General features: G+C 40.7%; 1 protein-coding gene across 1 annotated transcript; it reads left to right on the top strand.

The window, feature by feature from the left end:
- The first annotated feature begins 13034 nt into the window (after nt 1-13034).
- Nucleotides 13035-19799, top strand: LOC143493260 (rhamnose-binding lectin-like). Its single transcript, XM_076991567.1, has 13 exons — nt 13035-13167; nt 14268-14376; nt 14652-14684; nt 15185-15229; nt 15514-15643; nt 15923-16032; nt 16250-16294; nt 16421-16556; nt 16650-16759; nt 16870-16914; nt 18684-18819; nt 19039-19148; nt 19661-19799. Coding segments are annotated over exons 2-13 (933 nt in total). The 5' UTR covers nt 13035-13167; nt 14268-14345; the 3' UTR covers nt 19663-19799.
- Nucleotides 19800-20102: the final 303 nt, after the last annotated feature.

Raw genomic sequence — 20102 nt, 5'->3', positions numbered from 1 at the left:
CTAATTATACCTAGAAGCGCCGAGCACCGGTCACTTGACCGCAGCAGCACAAAAAATAATATCTTTGCACTGGATCCAATTTCAGAACCCTCCTTTCATGACTTTTCCCAGAATTGTCCTTTTAATAAACTAGTATTTTTACATTGTTAAAAGAAACCCTGCACATGCTAGTTTCAATCGATTTCGCTCGTATCTCTGTAATATTGTCGTCGTCGCCTACACTTCAAGACTGTGATTCTCTTTCCTGCCAGCGGGTGTCGCAAAGATTCGTATGTCATTTAATATTTAGTATAACTAAATAAAGATCAATAGTTTTCAAAACTAAATTATTCAAAGTTCAAACTGATTATTGTGTAAAGACAAAACGGAATTCGTCCGTTGAACGAAAGTGAAAGTGTTTCACTTTCCAAAGTCTTAAAATATATACTTTATTTATTAATATTATTTAATATATACTATATATAAGTTTACATCAATGGTTTTCAAACCGTGAGAGCGTCTTGCTTTGCCTAATAAATGCTTTAGTAGTTTGCAGGAATTCTGCGAATGGTAATTAGCCTACTTATCAAGTCAATATCTCAAAGAAATGATCTCTCGGGTATAATCCCTCTTCGCCAGGGCTAGCTGTTAGATACATACATTATGTATGGCTGCTTTTGACACACTGGCATTACAAAAGAATTAAGCAGAATGCAAGTTACGTATGTAAATGCATACCTTTGCGAGCGAAACTGAGATGATGGCATGGGCGGTGCTGTTATGAACACTTTATTCACAATAGCATTCATGAGGCAACGTGAGCTATAAATTCGTCGGGACACGGCTACACAGTTTGAGTGAAAACTCTGCTTGGGCGATCGAACAGCAACACAGTTTGCTTGAAAGCTCGGTTTGGGCGTTTGAACAGCAACACAGTTTGCTTGAAAGCTCGGTTTGGGCGATCGAACAGCAACACAGTTTGCTTGAAAGCATGAACGTTAACCTGAGCAGACGAAGGTTTATTCTCGAGTTGGTAAAGGAGCTGTGTGCACAGCAGAAAATGGCGAAAGCGGCTAGGGCAGTGGCACAAAAGCGAATTTTACCTGAAGCTCCTTGCCCGCCCTCAAAAAGAAAACAATGCCAAGTCGGCAGATGTTCAGGGAACAAAACGTATGACATCTGCCAGACATGTAAGCGACTGGTCTGTGGCAAATGTGCAAAGACTGCACCTAAGCTGTGTTTTGAATGTTGAGTTGTGTGAAGCTGACACACAAATCAAAACAAAAGGAACTTAATTTGAGGTGGTGAACGAAACTTATGCAATATACGCTAAAGAGAGACGGGATGCACCCGTTGTTGGCCTGTAGCTGTGTTCTACAACCTCCAAAACCTGGCTGTAATTAATAAATATTGTTCAAACAGTGCATGAACATTAACCACAGCGGTGGAGGTTTATTCTCAAGTTCACAATTCACTACATAAATGTAACTTAATTTGAGGTGGTGAACGAAACTTATGCAATATACGCTAAAGAGAGACGGGATGCACCCGTTGTTGGCCTGTAGCTGTGTTCTACAACCTCCAAAACCTGGCTGTAATTAATAAATATTGTTCAAACAGTGCATGAACATTAACCACAGCGGTGGAAGTTTATTCTCAAGTTCACAATTCACTACATAAATGTAACTTAATTTGAGGTGGGGAACGAAACTTATTCAATATACGCTAAAGAGAGATGGGATGCACCCGTTGTTGGCCTGTAGCTGTGTTCTACAACCTCCAAAACCTGGCTGTAATTAATAAATATTGTTCAAACAGTGCATGAACATTAACCACAGCGGTGGAGGTTTATTCTCAAGTTCACAATTCACTACATAAATGTAACTTAATTTGAGGTGGGGAACGAAACTTATTCAATATACGCTAAAGAGAGATGGGATGCACCCGTTGTTGGCCTGTAGCTGTGTTCTACAACCTCCAAAACCTGGCTGTAATTAATAAATATTGTTCAAACAGTGCATGAACATTAACCACAGCGGTGGAGGTTTATTCTCAAGTTCACAATTCACTACATAAATGTAACTTAATTTGAGGTGGTGAACGAAACTTATGCAATATACGCTAAAGAGAGACGGGATGCACCCGTTGTTGGCCTGTAGCTGTGTTCTACAACCTCCAAAACCTGGCTGTAATTAATAAATATTGTTCAAACAGTGCATGAACATTAACCACAGCGGTGGAGGTTTATTCTCAAGTTCACAATTCACTACATAAATGGAACTTAATTTGAGGTGGGGAACGAAACTTATTCAATATACGCTAAAGAGAGATGGGATGCACCCGTTGTTGGCCTGTAGCTGTGTTCTACAACCTCCAAAACCTGGCTGTAATTAATAAATATTGTTCAAACAGTGCATGAACATTAACCACAGCGGTGGAGGTTTATTCTCAAGTTCACAATTCACTACATAAATGGAACTTAATTTGAGGTGGGGAACGAAACTTATTCAATATACGCTAAAGAGAGATGGGATGCACCCGTTGTTGGCCTGTAGCTGTGTTCTACAACCTCCAAAACCTGGCTGTAATTAATAAATATTGTTCAAACAGTGCATGAACATTAACCACAGCGGTGGAGGTTTATTCTCAAGTTCACAATTCACTACATAAATGGAACTTAATTTGAGGTGGGGAACGAAACTTATGCAATATACGATACATGTAAATCACCGAATGGTGATAACGCTCGGTGATAACACGGTCGTTAGGACGTGGGATCACACATCGGCTATTCACCGATCAAACACCTCATTTGAAACGGCAACACAATACGGCAAGATAAAAAAGTGAACATTAGAGAGGGCAGAGGCAACTATATTCGTGAAGCCATCCGTATCATTTTAATAATTTTGCGTTTTGTTACGCAAAGGTACATAGCCTACCTTTTATAATGATATTTTTGTAATTATTTTGCCTATTTATGCTTTTTGTTCTTTTGTCTAACACAAAACATTATAGACATTTATTTGTAGATTTGTTATGTTCACCATAGCCTACAATTCACTAACATACACAACTTTTAGACATTAAAACTTGAAATGGCGTAACATTGAGTATACAAACAAACTTGCTTTAGCTCGGTCTACGGGCTTCACTTTGCTACTCTGAGTATCGAACAAGCTTTTTGTGGATGTGGGGGTGGAAGGCTGCAGCGCAGTCTGTTTCATTAGCAAGACAAAAGACGTGAACGCTTCACAGTGGGGGTGCGGGCCAGTGGGTTAGTGGTGTGGCGAACGTACATGATAATATAGTGACATATATGCCAACAGAATAACACACAGACAAATAAGCAAACTATTACACTAACCAAGCAAACTATTACACTAACCAAGAAACAAAACTGAAACTATATTTTGCATTTACGTTTTCGCACAAACCAGGAAATGCAATATGAAAGCTACTGAGAACAAGATCACAAGGCACTGATTCTAAAAGGTTTAGTCACATTAATTTGTTAACATATTGACGTTACGTGCAAATGTCACCATTACGAATATTTTGTTTGGGCGGCTCATTCTTCCTTTTGTGCAAAACGCCATCTAGCGTTAATTATGTGTCAGTACCAGCTCCCCTGTGTAAAGACTCAGCGGTCTTTTGACCGCCCGAGGCGCGCTTTAAGTAGGTGAAAACAACACGGCGCTAGTAGGAGGTGGTGAAATCGGTCAGATGACCGGCCCTCCGCGCTTCTAGGTATAAGTATGTAAATGAGGCGCGGCGCTTCTAGTGTTAAGTGTATACACAAGAAGACCATCAGGAGTAAGCCTGTTAAAGGAACTACCCCTGCTGGTGGGGTATAGCGTGAAGCTCAGTGTGAATATGCTCTGAATAAAGATGGTGGTAGTCTGGTGGTCAAAGTCAAGGGTGTGGCTTCTGTCCACAGTTTGTCATATTTTTTTTTAGCAGTTGACAAGACTTTACTGACTATTAAATTAATCAATGTGAGAAAATGTCTCATGGAAAGAGTTGCCTCTGGTTATTAGATTTAGAAAATACAGTGGCGTTATTCTCTAATGCTGGAGGTATACCAGACAACTTTGCACAGGCCATGGAATAGACTCAGGACTATCTGGGGGTTTTACTATTTGGAGGGGTTACTATCTGGAAGGTTTAGAATTTTCCGGAAGAAGATTCAAGAAGTGGGACCACTAGACTTCTCTGCTTACCCAAGTTCCATTATGGCTCTGAAGAGGACTAAGCAGAGATGACAACATTAATGTAAGGTTCTAAAATCTTGTTCAGTCTAAGCAAAGTCCACCCTTCTGTCCTTTCTATGAGCTTGAAGAACAGCTCCAAATCAAGAAACCACAGTCAGTTGTAGTCAAGAGAAGCTCTAGTTTATTGGCTGCACAGGGAAGGAATTTGTAGAGGTGAAGTACCACACTGTTAACTTCTGGTTCTGAGCTTTTAGCTAGGCTGTAGTAATTTAATGCCGGAGTTGCTGCCAGACTTCAGAAATGTTTCACTTTCCTCTGTCCCGCATATAATCTCGTACAGAGCTAATTTTGCCTCTTTTCTTTTTCCAAATGTCTGCCCTCCTACCCGAGAAATACTGAGACAAGGAAACATAAGCATTTCTTGATATCCACCCTGGGCCAGCCACCTCCTGCCTAACCAGCTGTGGATGAAGGATCCATCCATTGCCCTGGCCCCTTTCACCACCCTGGATTGGCTATATCTCCGCAGTCATGGATTCATTGAAAGGACTCTGTAATAAATATCCCAAGTATTTCACCATTTGTAGGACTGGTGGGCACTACACAGCTTTGCATTGGGACACATCGTCAGTTGTGTACCTGAGCGTCACCGGGTGATTCGGCCTCTTAACACAATACACCCTCTGCTGAGGTAGGCCCACCACAGGTTGATCAGGCCTGGGTGTGTCCCACTGTTAGCTGTGCCTAGCAGCCCAGAAGGTATCACCTCTCTTCAGCCATAGCCAATGGCTTGTTCTTTCTGCAGTGTTCGCCAGTTTTTTTGATGGCTTGTATGTGTGCCTCCCCCCTGACTGCTGTCTCCCTAAGGAGCTCCTATCTCCCCAGTCCTCTGGCTCAGCTGCAAGTTCAGCATAGCACAGCTTCTTGCACTTCAAGGGCATCCTCCCAGGGAAATGTAAGCTCAATGATGTAGGTGAGCTGACAGGAATTAGACCAGAGGACAATGTCTGGACGCAGGGTTGTCATTGCAATCTCTGTTGGAAAGATGAGCCAGATCGTCCAGATCGACTCTCATCTGCCAGTCCCTGGCTGCATTCAGTGGGGACGGATCATTGTTTGAGGGGCCCCCCCTATGTTTGTCCCCCTCTCGCAAAAACAGTAGTTGGTGACTGTGTGCATTCTGGATGCTGACTGGCTTGCTGTTAGTTGATACCCTCTTGCACTCTATTTTGTCGGCCAAACTCTTGAGAACTTGATTATGTCTCCAAGTGTATCTGCCTTGAGTGAAGCTGGTCTTGCAGCCAACCAGAATGTGTTTGAGTGTTGAGCAAAATGGGTCCTTCCCAAGCCACAGGTGCAGATTAGTTGGACAGGGCAGAACATCATATGTGGCTCAGATGATGAAGCTCAGCCGGTTGGACTCCATGCCCCAGAGCTCACTCCATGTTAGCTTCTTCCTCTTGACCCCCTCCCATTTCATCCAGTGACCCTGTTTGGCTTGGGCCACAGCTCTGGAGTGTCTGGCTGCTTCTCCTTGTTGCCGTACCTCCTCCACTATCAAGGTGCGATGCTCAGCTGTGGTTGCCTTCTGCCAGAGAGGTGTCATGGCTCCTAGGCCAAATCCTGCTCTTCCTTGTTGGACGTGGCCCACTAAGTCCCGGTGCTGGAGGGCAGACTTGGCCTGTGTCACTGATGTGGCAGGGGTCCACTTCCTCTCAGTTGCTAAGGTAGGTGCAGCACCTCTGACCATAGGGTCCGGGACTCATTAAGGGACCAAGGTTATAATCGTTAACGAAAACGAACGAAAAAACAAAAACTGATATTGAAAAAAACATTTTTGGTAACTGAAATAAATAATAACAGTAACTAAAAGAAAAAAAAACGATAACTAACTGTAACTATATTACATGTTTAGAAAACTAACGTTCTGAAATTATAGATAGGATATCCTTCGTTTTCGTGTTTGTCAGTTTATTTATAAGTCTTGTGGACTGATATGAAATCGATTTTTTTCCACTAGAAGTTTCATATTACCTGGTAGAAGCGTATGACACCTCATGGTCCGTCACGTCTCTTGTTTAGAGCTCCTGCACGCCATGCTAGCCTGCAAAATTACGAAAACAAAAGTTGGGAGAAAACGGCGAGTCCTGTATGGGATTTTTTACATTTGACTAGAAAGACTACATGTCTTGTAGAGGAAACAGGTGAAAAAATATATGGAATAGTTCTCAAGAGGAAAACACCCACGAATCTCAAAGTTCACACAAGAGGGCTAACTGTCAGTACATTGGCAAGCTAGCCTCTGAGTAGCTCCGCCAAAAGAGAAGCACCATCGCGGCTAGGTAGCACCGGGAAGGAGAACCGTAATGGACCGTCTTCATCAGTGATCAAATAGCTGCTGGTTGGTTAATATGCAGAAAAACCGCAAGCGGTTGGATGCACTAGTTATGTGTTGAGACTGGATGTCAACACGACTGTGTGACTCGATTGCCTTCAAAAATTTGGCTTTTTACACGAACCAAAATAGGGTTATGCTCCTATGTTTGTGTCTGTCCTAGTCTGGAAATTTTCAGCAGCAATATTACACTTTTTGCATTTATATCTTGTGGACTGTTGAAGGATCCATCCACTGCCCTGGCCCCTCTCACCAGCCTGGAATCTCCCCCTGCTATGGCTATATCTCTGCCATGCTATGGCTATTACTAACCATCAACAAGTTTAGGACTGAATAAGAATTACATAGAGAACACATGTATATATATACACACAAAGATGAGAATTATTTATCACTCTTTGTTTATGTATCTCTCTAATTGTTGTCATGGTGACCGGCGTCTGCCAGAGGACGGGTTGCCCCCTGAGTTTTGATTCCTCTCAAGGTTTCTTCCTCATGCTCATGTTTTTTCTTGCCACTGTCGCCCTTGGCTTGCTCACTGGGCGCTTGGACTCAGACACTTTTAAATCTGCTTTGTGACAACTGTTGTAAAAAGCGCTATATAAATAAATTTGGAATTGATTTTGTGCCAAAATATTTGAGTTCATCTGAATTAAAACCTCTGTCCATGTGCCCAAAGAATGTAAATTTGAAGGGCAGCTGAATTTAATGCTGATTCACTGCAGGAGCCACTCGGTGGTTAATGCAGCAGCTTTTAATTCAGTGTTGATTGTCACCAGATTTTTCTCCATGTTCTTGTTTTATTTCCTCACTACTGGTTGTCCGCAGTGGATTTAATTATACTGATGGCGTGGATGAGCATTCACTGATTAAACATGGTCTATAATAATAAATCCTTTAAATTTTACAGTGATTTTGTTAACTGTCTACCACTGTAGATTCACCTACCCAATAATCTAAATTCTATGTTATCGTCAAACAGTATTCTGAAGTAGTAATTTAGAGCTGTCTAGCTGGCTGTCAGCTAGTATCTTTCACCCAACATTGTTCATAACATTTGTTTGTAAATTATCTTCATATCAACAAATACAACAAATTGCACGTCAGGATGATTTAAGTGAGTGGCCGATACGCAGAGTCAACCAAACGAGTCTTTAGATGCCTGTCAGCAGAGGTAGGTGGCGTTTCTGGACACTAGATGCCACAGTCAAGTAGCACTGGCCAAACCAAGTGCCATGATTATGTAGCAGCTGCCACAAGGTGCCATTTCTGAGTGGCATAAAAGCCACTTTGTGCTGCTTACACACCAAACAGGGTCCGCACCCTTAGATGCTTAGATGCATCCGAGACATACCTGTCAAGTGTCCCGTTTTGGCTTTGACAGTCCCGTATTTTACCACTCTGTCCCGGCGTCATCCCATATTTTTATTTTCCCGTATTTTCAGTTTACAATTTTTATTTTTTTTAAAGCATTCATGTGCCGCTCCAAACAGAATTGTCACTAGCCTCGCTAGAACTGCCACCCAGACTACTGCAGGTGGAACTGCCACCCAGACTACTGCAGGTGGAACTGCCACCCAGACTACGGCAGTTCTCACGAGGCTAGTGACAGAATCTGTTTGGCGTGGCACATAAATGCTTTAAAAAAATAATTAAAAATTGAAAACTCGCGGGTTTAGTGTCGACAGTGGGAGCAAACCTGGAACAACAAATCAGAGATGGAATTAACGAGAGAAGGCAGTCCTGCCTAAAAAGCTAAGCGTACGTGTAAGTACCTTGACGAATGGGACAGGGAATTTACTTTCCTAAAGAGGAGCATGAAGGGGCATAGCTACTCATTCTGTAAGATATGTAGCTGTGATTTTAGTGTCTCTCATGGGGGAAGGAACGATGTCCGTCAGCACGAACAATCTGCCAAGCACAAACGCGGGCTAAAGGCACAGAATATGCCCAGGAGATGTCCCCATTTGTAGCTACAAATACCACTAGAAAGTTTTTATTTTTTTATTCATTTGTAGTTCAAAACATATTTGGTGTGTTTTTCTTCACTTTTTGCCACTCCAAATATGTTTTCGTCTCTCCTGCAGCTATATGCAAATAACCGATTATGCAAATTAGGCGATGACGTCATATACGGGAAATGTCCCATATTTTAAAATACAAAACTTGACAGGTATGATCCGAGATGTTTTGTGATTGGCCAGATGTGAGTTTGCTTTGCTCTACATTTGTTTGGATTTTGTGTCTTGTCTCTGTAGCAGTGCTGTGATTAATGAAGAAGTCTCTGCTGACACGGTCTTAGTCGTTAGTAGTAAGTTTACTACAAAAAGAACAGCATCAAACCAAGCACCCTAGGTTTGCTTGAGAGAGGTCTCGGGCCAATGTGAATCTTTCTCTCCAGAGCTTTAGCATAGGCAGAGCCAAAGCAGGGGCCGGGGGGGCACTGGACCCCCCTGAATTCTGATTGGCCACCCCAAGTGCCCCCCCAGATGACTGACATGTCACCGCATCACACATCTTGTTGAGAGCCTGTTGCGTTTTGTAATCGGTAATAATACTCAATTTCATTTAACACATGCAAGCGGCTGGCACGACGGAGAAATTTTTTCAAACGAGCGTTGTGCCCAATTCCTACTCCCATCGTTTGCACACGCATAAAAACACTACAGATGATATTCCGGAGTTACAGTGATTTTAACTTAGTTCATTGAGAACTCTAGTTTTGTTCTAACTAGATATTTAGACATAATACTGCTGTAATACTGCAATGTTGTGGTCAGAGGTGAACTTCGGTATAGCCAGTGTGTATTTTATTTAAAATAATAAACACCCTTGAGCCAGTGTGGCTTTGGATATAGATAATTCCGTGCCGTTTGCTGTGATGGATAATTAAAGTCTAGCTCTTATTTATGCATACAAACGTAAATCGACAATATCATCTGTAGCGTCTTTATGCGGATAAACGAGGGTTGTCGGAATTTGACACGTGAAATGCTACAGGCACCGTTCAGAAACTGATCAGGGGTCAGTTTCCCAAAACGTTCTTAGTGCTAAGTAGGCTACTTAATAACCTCGTACATTTCATACGAGGTTACGAAGTACTTAGCGCTAAGAACGTTTTGGGAAACTCACCCCAGTTCAGTTAAATGTGTTCAGTTCAGTAGATATATGTGGCTTTTAGCCTGGTGTAGCTTATAAAACATTTTCCTTTTTTTTTTTTTTTTTTAACTTTGTAGGTGCGGGTAATATTAATAAAAGAATTATATTATAATTTTACGTATTGTAAATAAATAACCCTGATGAGATCCAGGCGTGGTCTACATTCTTGGGGTCCAGCTGAGTGTGGTGGACCCATTGCATTTTTTGTTAAAATAATCAGCAGATTTAGCCCAATTGCAAGTAAAATAAACAATACATATGTTAAATTAGTTTGCTCTCATTTATTTATTAGTTACTTTTTTATTAAAATGTAACACAATAAGGAAATGAATCATAAATCATGCTGGCTGACAGGCTGGTCCTATGGCTAGCTGCTCACGGGCTGGTGCTAACGGAGCTGGCTGCTGCTCATCCTCCTTTTCATTATCAGTATCAGACTCTGATATTTCAGAAATGTGATCCTGAAATTTCTTCTTCTGAATCACCATCAAAATCCTCTGTCTCTTCCAATATCAGCTGTAAGGCAGTCTGAACTGAGAATCACTTTGCCATCTTTTATAGCATTTTTAGCATTTATAGCATCATGTCCCCATGATTGGATGAAACACACACATACACACACACACACACACACACACACACACACACACACACACAGGTCCAGAGAGGAGGGAGGGATAATGAGGGCTGAGAGAAAAGATGCTTCTTTCAGATCTCACCCCTTTGTCTCTATAGATTCTTCGTCTGCTGTCTGACAATATGCAATCAACCACTGATGTGACAACCATCAAAAGTGTTGATGGTTGCTCACCTTTGCATGCCAAACTCCTCTGTCCTTTGTTTGTATATCCTTTAAAGTCATACAAACGACTATCAACTACCCAACCCAATGTTGATTGCCCACTTTGACTAGCCCAGGGCCCAGTGGACCCTGGCCCCTGTATGTAATACAAATGTGAAGGGGGGGGGGGGGGGGGGTACGGGGGGGGGGGGGGGGGGGTGGTCATTGAAAATATTTTCTGATTTATGTCGCTCACGGAAAATGAGCCAAGGACCAATGAATCTCAGTTTGAAAAAAAAAAATTGTAGAATTTTTTTAAGCTGATTTTTTAAAAATGGGTCCCACAGACCCTTGGACCATATAAGGGATAAATAGTAAAAAGACACTTTTCTAGGAAAAATAATATTATACTACACATTACATCTACAGTGGTTTTGCCCCGACTTAAGTTTGTGTAACCGATGTAAGTTACTAAAAATATGTACTCAAGTGCAATTAATTATTTCAAAGACAGTCACTCACTGATCGAGGGAATGCTGAAAGCAGCTTTCCTATTTCGTAATAATCTGGATTGTAAGATATGCCAGAAGTAGCACATCTGTGTTTTTACTTTTACATGTTGTACATTTTGCACATTGTTAAAAAACTGCAAATTTCATACACAAATCTGATCTCCTGCATGCTTAAGATGTACATGAAAATTATATTTTGATTGCAATTGAATGCTTTTCTTAAATATACATTGTCATAGTCTATGGACCCCCTAAAATAGCTTTGGCCACCCTCTGGCCACCCCAAGGATAAAAGTCTAGCTCCGCCACTGAGCTTTAGGTCACCACACCTATATATGCAAGTTTGTTAATGCAAGACTAGGTCCCTATATATTTGCATATTTCGGGAGTGGGTTGTGATTTGTTGGGTGAAATGATTGGTTTGCTTTATTTATGCAAGGGTTGTGCGGTGGTTTGCAGGTGTTTGTTGTACAACAATTAGGTGCTGATTGGACTAGGACTTCTTTTTAAACGGCGATGGTAGTAGGTTTGACAGGACTACCAGAATCGGCGGGATGGGAGTGCAGGATTCCCTGGGAAAATCGCAACGTTGAGTCAACACGCTGAGCAAGTAAAATAAAGGAAAGTCTGATTTGCTACTGTTTTCCCTCTCGCGTGGATCCAGTTGGCTTGTGAAATCTCCAAACCCTTTCTCCTTGTTAGTGATGCATTTCCCTTTTTCTTAGGCATATTATTTCACACGGGGTCTCTGTGAAATTCCCTTAATAAAATCAAGTGATACTCAGTTGGTGTGTTGTGTGTCTCTGAGAGATCTAAACTAAATTTAAAGATCTTGACATCAGCCTAGTGGGCATGACACATACATCATATATAAGTCAATAAATATGAGAGAAAGGGGCCTCAATATTTAGAACAACGACAGGAACAGGGCCCACCAGACCTTTGACTTTAAGATTAGGGCCACTTTCAGTTCAATCAGAACCATGTGAAACCCACATTTAATTTTAGCCTACTTAACGAATGAACAACTGATACAAGCGAACACAAAACCCTAACTACTACACACGCATAGAGATAATTAGACACACCAAGAATAGCATAACCAGAGCGAGAGAATGTCAAGTTTACTACGGAAAAAGGGAGAAAGATGACAGGAACAGAAACTACAAGACGAGAGGCGATAGCAGGCTAAATAAATTCAGGGTAGCGGAGAAACACGGGGGGACCGCCATAAAAAAAAAAACCAGACAGTAACTGAGAAAAGACAATGGGTCTAGATACCTGACAAACGAAGGTAGGGACAGGACACAAGTGAAACAGATTACACATAAGAAAAGAAAGGCTGGACCAGGATAGGGGAAGGGAAAACTACGGTAATGAATGATTGATGGGGGCGGAGCCAATGTATTCCACAGGTACTGTACTACATTAAGGCTTTTACACGTTTTATTAAAATTTTGAGATTTCATCAACAAAAACAGAACATTGTATCATATCACATGACACTTGATGTTACTTCTGAACAGTACTACTCAACAACATACACAGACACTTGGTTACAAACGTAGAGGAAGAACAAGAGTTTGTCTGCTAATACCAGTCCAGTGATTAATAAGGTAATACCTAGAAGCACATATATAGTTTACATTAATAAGCCTGAGATTCTGCATATGTCTTGCAGGTAAGTCATTTTCTTTACTTCTGATACAGAGTCTTTACTCCTGTTCTGTTTTGGCAACACTTACACATTTTACTGTGTTTACCAAAGACAAAATATTTTTCAAGTTCAATTTTTAATGCCCATTATTTTAAAAAAGAAAACAAAACTTTTTTTAGCTTAATCCACATACACTTTTGTCACGGAAGGCCGGCCTCCGAGCACAGGGGAGACACCCACACAACGACACACCTCTGCAGTGTCACTCCCTCACTCTCAATCACCCACATATTGACACACCCCTCATCAGTTGCGCACACCTGCTGCATATGATCCCTCTTCTTTAAAACCCTCACAGGTCCCGCCATTTTGTACTGAGTATTCTTGATACCAGCCCTGAGTGAAGTTTTGACCTTTTTGCCTGACTAGATTATGCTCTGATTGCTAACCTTTGTTTCTCAGCGGTTCAGGTGAGTTTTGCTTTTGGTGAGTTTTTTTGTTTGTTTTAATGGACAATTAAAATGTAACTGCATTACCCTCACTTCCTGCTGCATCCATGGTGACACACCTTTTTAAAAATCTCGGATGAATGTCAGTTGAGTAATGTTTTGTAGTTATCTTGATAACTGGAAAACAGTCTCTCAGATGGTTCAAATGCTGCTCAACAAGTACTTGTAGATATGATGTAGAGAGGAACAAAATTTGAACAATTTGTATCAATTCAAGAATACAGTTACAAACAAATTTTTTTTTCTGATTTCTTACAGTACTAAACAAAGATTTTATGGCAATGTGGCATATGTGATGAGGCCAGGTTAATCTTGATTGATCTGCTGGAGAGTAAGGAAACTCCATTGCCAAATTTAAGTGTCCAGATCAATTTCTCCTGAAAGAACAGGCTATTTGAGCACACACTGAACTTCATTTCAGACTATGCCTTCAGGAATTACGTGTTGTCAGCTCAAAAGCAGGAAAATTAACCAGTTTGCTCATTCTGTTAATTTCATAAGCTGTTCTTGCCTTTTGAATTTCATCCCATTTATGCACCACTTTTTCATTCTCATGAACAGTCCAGCATTTTCTCCAACATGCATTCAATGTCTGCATTTGCTGTATGCAATTCCTTCATCTTTGAATACAATTCATGCAAAGTGTCCACAGATGGGACCCAGTGCACCAAAAATGTAATTTTCCTATTAGCTGTATTTTAGCTGAATTTGCTAATCAATGTACAACATAATTAAGTGGTGAGCTAGCACACTTGGAGCATAATCTCCATAATCCGGAGATTGGGAGCTTTACAGGTGCAGTCCATGTTGGTGTATGTGTAGCACTGCCTGTGTCCCTAGGTCAGAGTACCTGATGGATTATGACAACAGGCTTATTAGTTAGAAACAGGGTTGTACAATAAAACAAGTGGGTCAACAGTCTGCTATAATGTAATAGAATAAATGCAGCACTATACCCATACCAAATTTACACAATGTCCTGGAACAGAAAACAATGCCACAATAATCTTTGTTAATTACCAAGTGTTTTCATGCTTGGAGAAATGTTTTCTGATTTACAGCATATAAATACTGCTCGGCTCCAGTGGATTCAACACGTGGATATTCATTTGCATCTCTGACACCACCAGCCCAGAACAATGTTTGTCCTGAAGCTCACTCTACTCTCTTGTAAGTTTTAACCATGTTTGATGCTCAACCTTTTCCCTTGCATCTCAACAAGAGAAACAGTAATCAGAACCAAGCTGAAATTTATTTGCACATTTTAGTGCAGGACGTACTCCAGCAAACAATGCAGGACTCCAAGTATGAAATGTTAGTCCAAGTAAAACACTGATTTGCATTGAATGCAAGGACTGATTTGTAGAGGTTTAAGGACTGATTTGTAGAGGTTTAAGGACTGATTTGTAGAGGTTTAAGGACTGCCTGTTTTTCTCTTTTGTCAGTGCTGATGGCTCCTGGCTTGCTTGTTTATGCAGGTAAAAAATAAGCACCAATGCTTTATTTGCATCAATGAATTTCTGCACATAATCAGATGAGTGCATATATGTGCATATTGTATTTTACTACTGCTTAAATGTTAATAAAAAAAAAAATTAGAAACCATCATGGCAGGGTTTTAGTCTGTCTTAACAATTCTAACAGTTTTATTGTGCTGAAGTGGCAGAAACGGCAGGATGTGATGGTTGGGCTGTGTTCTTTAATGTCCATATTCACATAAGAGGCATGAACAGCACAACACTATAATGAAAGGAAAAGGCGCTAAATAACTACTAGAGGCGCAAAACGCGCGACTGTCACAATCCTTGTCTGGAATGAGGAGGCGATGATGAGGTTACGGGTGTGTATGATAGGAGGAGGGTGACTACAGGGTGTACAGGAGCTGGAGTGTGTAGGAGTGGGCATCTCCCCTGAGGTGGTGGACGGGCCTACCGTGTCATTTATTAATGTACACGTCTATCGTTGTTGGTTCTTTCAGAAAATGAAATAACCTGTTATGGTAGTGTCCAGCACCTCGGCTGTGGTAAGTTATTCTCAGCAACAAACTGAACCATATACATATTTTTTATGTAAGGACTTCAATGTTAACTTCCTTCTAGAAATGTATAGGATTTTGTACGCTCTTTCAGTGGTAAATGTAAACTATAATTAAAGAATGTAGAACACATAAATACGGTTGCTTATCAGTACAATGAGCATTTTATTTATGAATTATTTTGACAATGTGACTGTTCATACTGTTAAAGGATTTAGTCAATCTCTCAGCATTGCAGAGAATAAACTCCACATTTGTATCCACACTTTCAGACACTGGAGTAATAAATGTGACGTCTGCATTATATGGCCGGACAGATAAAAGCATTTGTAGTGTTGGTCGTCCTGCTTCTGAAACCCAGAACACCGCATGTACCTTGAATATTCCCATCATCTCTGCTAGGTACAACAAACATACATGGCATATAGCAAGTATTTTATTTTTCTATACCTCTTATGAATATTACTGAAGAAAATATGGAATGCTGGTTTGAGACTTTGGCAAAAATTAGATGAATAATTGGAATACCCCCAGACAAATCTGAATCTAACAAAAGACTGGTAATCAAACTGTTACTATTCCTTTGATGTTGGATAGTTTTGTTCCATCATACAGAGTGATCAAGCTGTAAGAGTCCATCACCCAACACGTCTGACATTTAATATCCTTTGTAATAAACAGGTGCAATGGGTTTAGACAGTGTGAGTTTAAGACTGATAAGCTTGGCAGCACAGACCCGTGTTTGGGAACGTTCAAGTACTACAACACAACTTTCACCTGTATGCAAGGCCGTAAGTATAACGCAGATAGTCTGCCAAGTTTGACATCTACCATATTGTTGTAAACCTTTTGAACGCCTGCTGTGCTGCAGAGTTCTGATTCTTACACGCCTGATGCATTGTCCTAATTGAATAATTATCCTACTTATTGGAGTGACATCTTAATCCTGAAGTTCTGCAGGGTGGTAGACGTCCAGGTCCTGATGCAGTTTTTGTCACTTTCCACCAGGTGTCATTGTAATATGTGAGGATGGCTACAGCACATTGGACTGTGGTGAGATCACCCTCCTTCATCTTTATTTGGTCAATACTGATTGTGCGTCCATACGAAACCTACTGCAGATCAATTATACTTTCAAAACGGTCGATGCTCCAAACTGTTCACTGTGTGTCTGTGCAGGGAATGATGTGGTTGACATCATCAATGCTAACTATGGGCGCACAGATTCTACAACCTGCTCAACTGGGCTGCCCAGTTTCATCCTGGCTAACACCAACTGCTATGCTTCCAACACACTCTCTCTTGTGGCTGCAGAGTAATGTTTTGTATTTTATTGTTTTTCTGATCTGAGGCTGTGTTGCTCGAGTGCTCTTAAGAGCTCTTGGTAACATCTCACTTTACCTCACAGGTGTAATGGGAAAACCAGTTGTACTGTACATGCTTCATACACCATCTTCAATGATCCATGTATTGGGATTTCCAAATACCTCACCGTCTCCTATCGTTGCCTCCCAGTTTGTAAGTAATTAATCCTTCATACAGTAACTAATCCTCTGTACTATTATCTACAGTAGCATGCCTTACAGAAACATCTGGTTGATTACAATCTGCTGTGATGTGTCCTGCAGACACCAGTGTGACCTGCGAGGGCAGTAATGCTGCACTGAAATGTGGTTTGTACAATCTCCTTTTAGTATCCCCTCATAAAATCAAGGTTCTGTAACTGCCCCACTAACTCCAACTATAAAGCAAGGAAAATTGAGTTATGATGTCTAGGTTTAATTTAGTTTTACAAATCTACATATCATTTAATGGTGATATTGTCAAATATAATAGAGAAATTAATCTATTAATAGATAAATTATCCAGATAATTGATTGTCAAATATTAATGCATGTATTAAATCAACTGTACTTTGAGAAGTAAATGTAGGTGTCATGGTGCGAGGAATGAGGCAGGATGCGGACTAGGTCCATAAACATGTAGCTATATTCTTATAACCAATATGGCGCATGTAACACAACATACAACACCTAAGGCAAACGCATAGTCACAAAGACTATACTCGGAGCATACTCACACAATATATACACAACTCTTAAGCCCTGACACATTAGACTGACAAGATGTGTGAACACGTACAACCACACAGGAAGTACATATGTGAACGTGAACTACGTATTCACAGGCCCAAAGGGAGGGGTCCAGTTAAGTACGGAGAAGCAAGACCATGCAGGGATTTTCAACAAAAGCAGTTTTTTTGTATGCAAAACATGACCGGAAGTCAGTGTGGTTGATCTAGTATGAGTGACTTGGGCAAGAGTTTAATGACTGTTCTGGTGGGTGGTTTTTCAACGTACTGAAGTAAACTGATTGTTTAATTAGGAATGCCAGTGACTGGTTGTCCCAGAGGTGACTGGGTGGGTGTGGTGCACTTCTGATCTCCATGACAGTTGAAGTAGTTGTCAGAAATTGACATGTGAGCAAGTAACAAGTCTTAAACTTCAAGTCCTAGTCAAGTCACCAGATGTAATTTCAATATTTAACACAATTGATGCAGTTGATTATTAGTATATTAAGTTAGTCAGACTAACTAGGCGTTTGAGCTATTCGGTTCGCTTGAGTGAGATGTCTTCGCAATTGTCGTCGTCACCTACACCCGCGCCCCTGCTATCGAATTATTGTTGGTGCGGACCGCTCACGTCAAGTTGCTCATGTGGACCCCTGTAACAGTTAATTTTCGACCCCTGAGTTATCACATCCCAGCTAGCTAGCTAACCGTTATAGCATTGTTAAATATACATAGTAGAGACTTACTCTTGTTTGTGCAGCCTCAAATGTCAGTTTGAAGTGGCTGCATCTCCATCTCTTATCCTAATTCCACATGTCTTGCATGTTGCAGTTCTTATTTTATTCACAACAGCATAATCTTTATAATTGAACAGGATCATTTTTGGGAGCATGTTCTCTCCGCACAAATTCAACGCTGCTACCCCCCTCCCCCTCTTCTCCGATTGGCTGCAGAACTTCACCTGTAGTTTACGGATAAACTGAGCTGAGCAGTTCACACTTTACAGCACCATTAATACAAAATGATCCAGTTATGTGATTCTATATTACTTATGTTAAAATAAGGATTTCAAGTCTTAAAGCTCAAGTCCGATTCAAAGTGAGTAAAGGTAAAGTCTAAGTCAAGTCACAAGTCATCAGTTTAGTGACTGAAGTCGGACTAGAGTCCAAGTCATGTGACTCGAGTCCACACGTCTGGAAATTACAGATACATAGATAATTTTTACATTTTAAGGAAACTTGAGAGAATGATTTCCAAACATACCCAGTATTTATTCAGTAGTCGTGATCTCTGAGCACTGCTTATATGAAGTGATTTCTGTGCAGTAGACACAGTAACCATTTCTGTTGTACTAAACTGCTTCATTTGTAGAAGCCGGTGTTTTGGATATCCTCAGTGCTAACTTTGGCAGAACTGATTCCACCACCTGCTCTGCTGGGCGACCCAGGAGTCAAATCTCCAATACTAAGTGTTATGGAAACAACACATTAGCTGAAGTTACAAATAGGTGAGTCTACCCTGAAGTCAAAGTATTTTACTTTTACATTATTGATTTCTAGGAGAGAAATCTAAAAATAGTTGCACTACAGTGCCAATTTCAGTCCCTGACTGAAGAGCACAAGTGAAAGATAATACAAAAATGGTATTAAATGGAGAGGCAAAAAATTAGCTTTTCAAAAAGTAGTTCTTAATTCCGTTTTTAGAATTCTGCTATTTATCTCCACAGGTGTGAAGGCAAGAGCAGTTGTGTGGTCCCTGCCACAAACTCTGTCTTCTCTGACCCCTGTGTCGGCACCTACAAGTACCTGAGCATTAGGTATTCCTGCAGGATTATCTGTGAGTTTCTTTCATCACCCAAGTATAATTTCACTGCTCAAGACGCCACTTGTTGGTTGTTGCACTAGAGTGACTACTTTCACTCCATTTTCTCCTGTTCAATTATGCCAATTGTGTTGATCATTTTTCCTGATATGATTTTAAACAAATGAATTCACACTTTGCATCTCTTATTAGCCAGACTGAAATCTGATTGTATATAGCATACAAAATGCTCAAATATTTCCATTTTCTTTTAAACACAGCAACTAACATTTCTGCTTGGAGTTGGTATGTGGGTGGTTATATGGTACATTGTGAGGGGTTTGTCAAATGTGGCTCAGACAGACCAGTGTCTATGCACCCCTAGGGAGTGAGGGTATTTATATTTAGGGTTTGGATTTAACTCTCACTCCTTATGGTCATTAGTGTAGTGAGTAACATGAATTACAGAAATTTGTACAGCAAGGACACTGTGCAGAACCTCATGTTCGTTTTTCTTTACTGCTACTAACTGCTCTATTTTCTTACAGAACTCGATGAATTTCATCTTCACTGGTGTCCTGTCTACAAAAGTTAGTCCTATTCTCATCATGTTAAAATATGTAACCCTGCAGTATCTATCCTGCAGAGGCATGATGCACTACATATATTAAATAACTGTTTATTGAACTGTTGTACTGTAATGATTTTTGACCCTTGTGACTCGGCTCAAAAAAAAACGCATGATGTGATGTGTACAACCTTAAAATTTAGTGACCACAATGAAATAGAAAAATGCCAATGAAACGATACAGAAACACTCACGACCAGTATTTGCCATATGTATGTGAATTTCATAAATGGACTTCATAAAATGTGATTGTGTTGATGGGTGAGGGAGTGCAAACAAAAATGAAGCAATCACTCCAGTCTCAGGGGAAAACGAATGTAATGAATAACGTTCATCAGCCCCGTCGACGGGGGGGACAACCG

Source organism: Brachyhypopomus gauderio, unplaced genomic scaffold (assembly GCF_052324685.1).
Source record: "Brachyhypopomus gauderio isolate BG-103 unplaced genomic scaffold, BGAUD_0.2 sc83, whole genome shotgun sequence".
In the NCBI taxonomy this organism is placed as follows: Eukaryota; Metazoa; Chordata; class Actinopteri; order Gymnotiformes; family Hypopomidae; genus Brachyhypopomus; species Brachyhypopomus gauderio.
This window is presented reverse-complemented; position numbering and strand designations above follow the sequence as displayed.

What these genes read in the sequence shown, in the direction of transcription:
- LOC143493260 (XM_076991567.1), top strand. Translation starts at nt 14,346, where the DNA reads ATGTTTGTCCTGAAGCTCACTCTACTCTCTT. An exon ending in TGGCTTGCTTGTTTATGCAG is followed by an intron (nt 14,685 to 15,184) that starts GTAAAAAATAAG and finishes TGGTTCTTTCAG; the next exon opens with AAAATGAAATAACCTGTTAT. An exon ending in TAATGCTGCACTGAAATGTG is followed by an intron (nt 16,915 to 18,683) that starts GTTTGTACAATC and finishes CTTCATTTGTAG; the next exon opens with AAGCCGGTGTTTTGGATATC.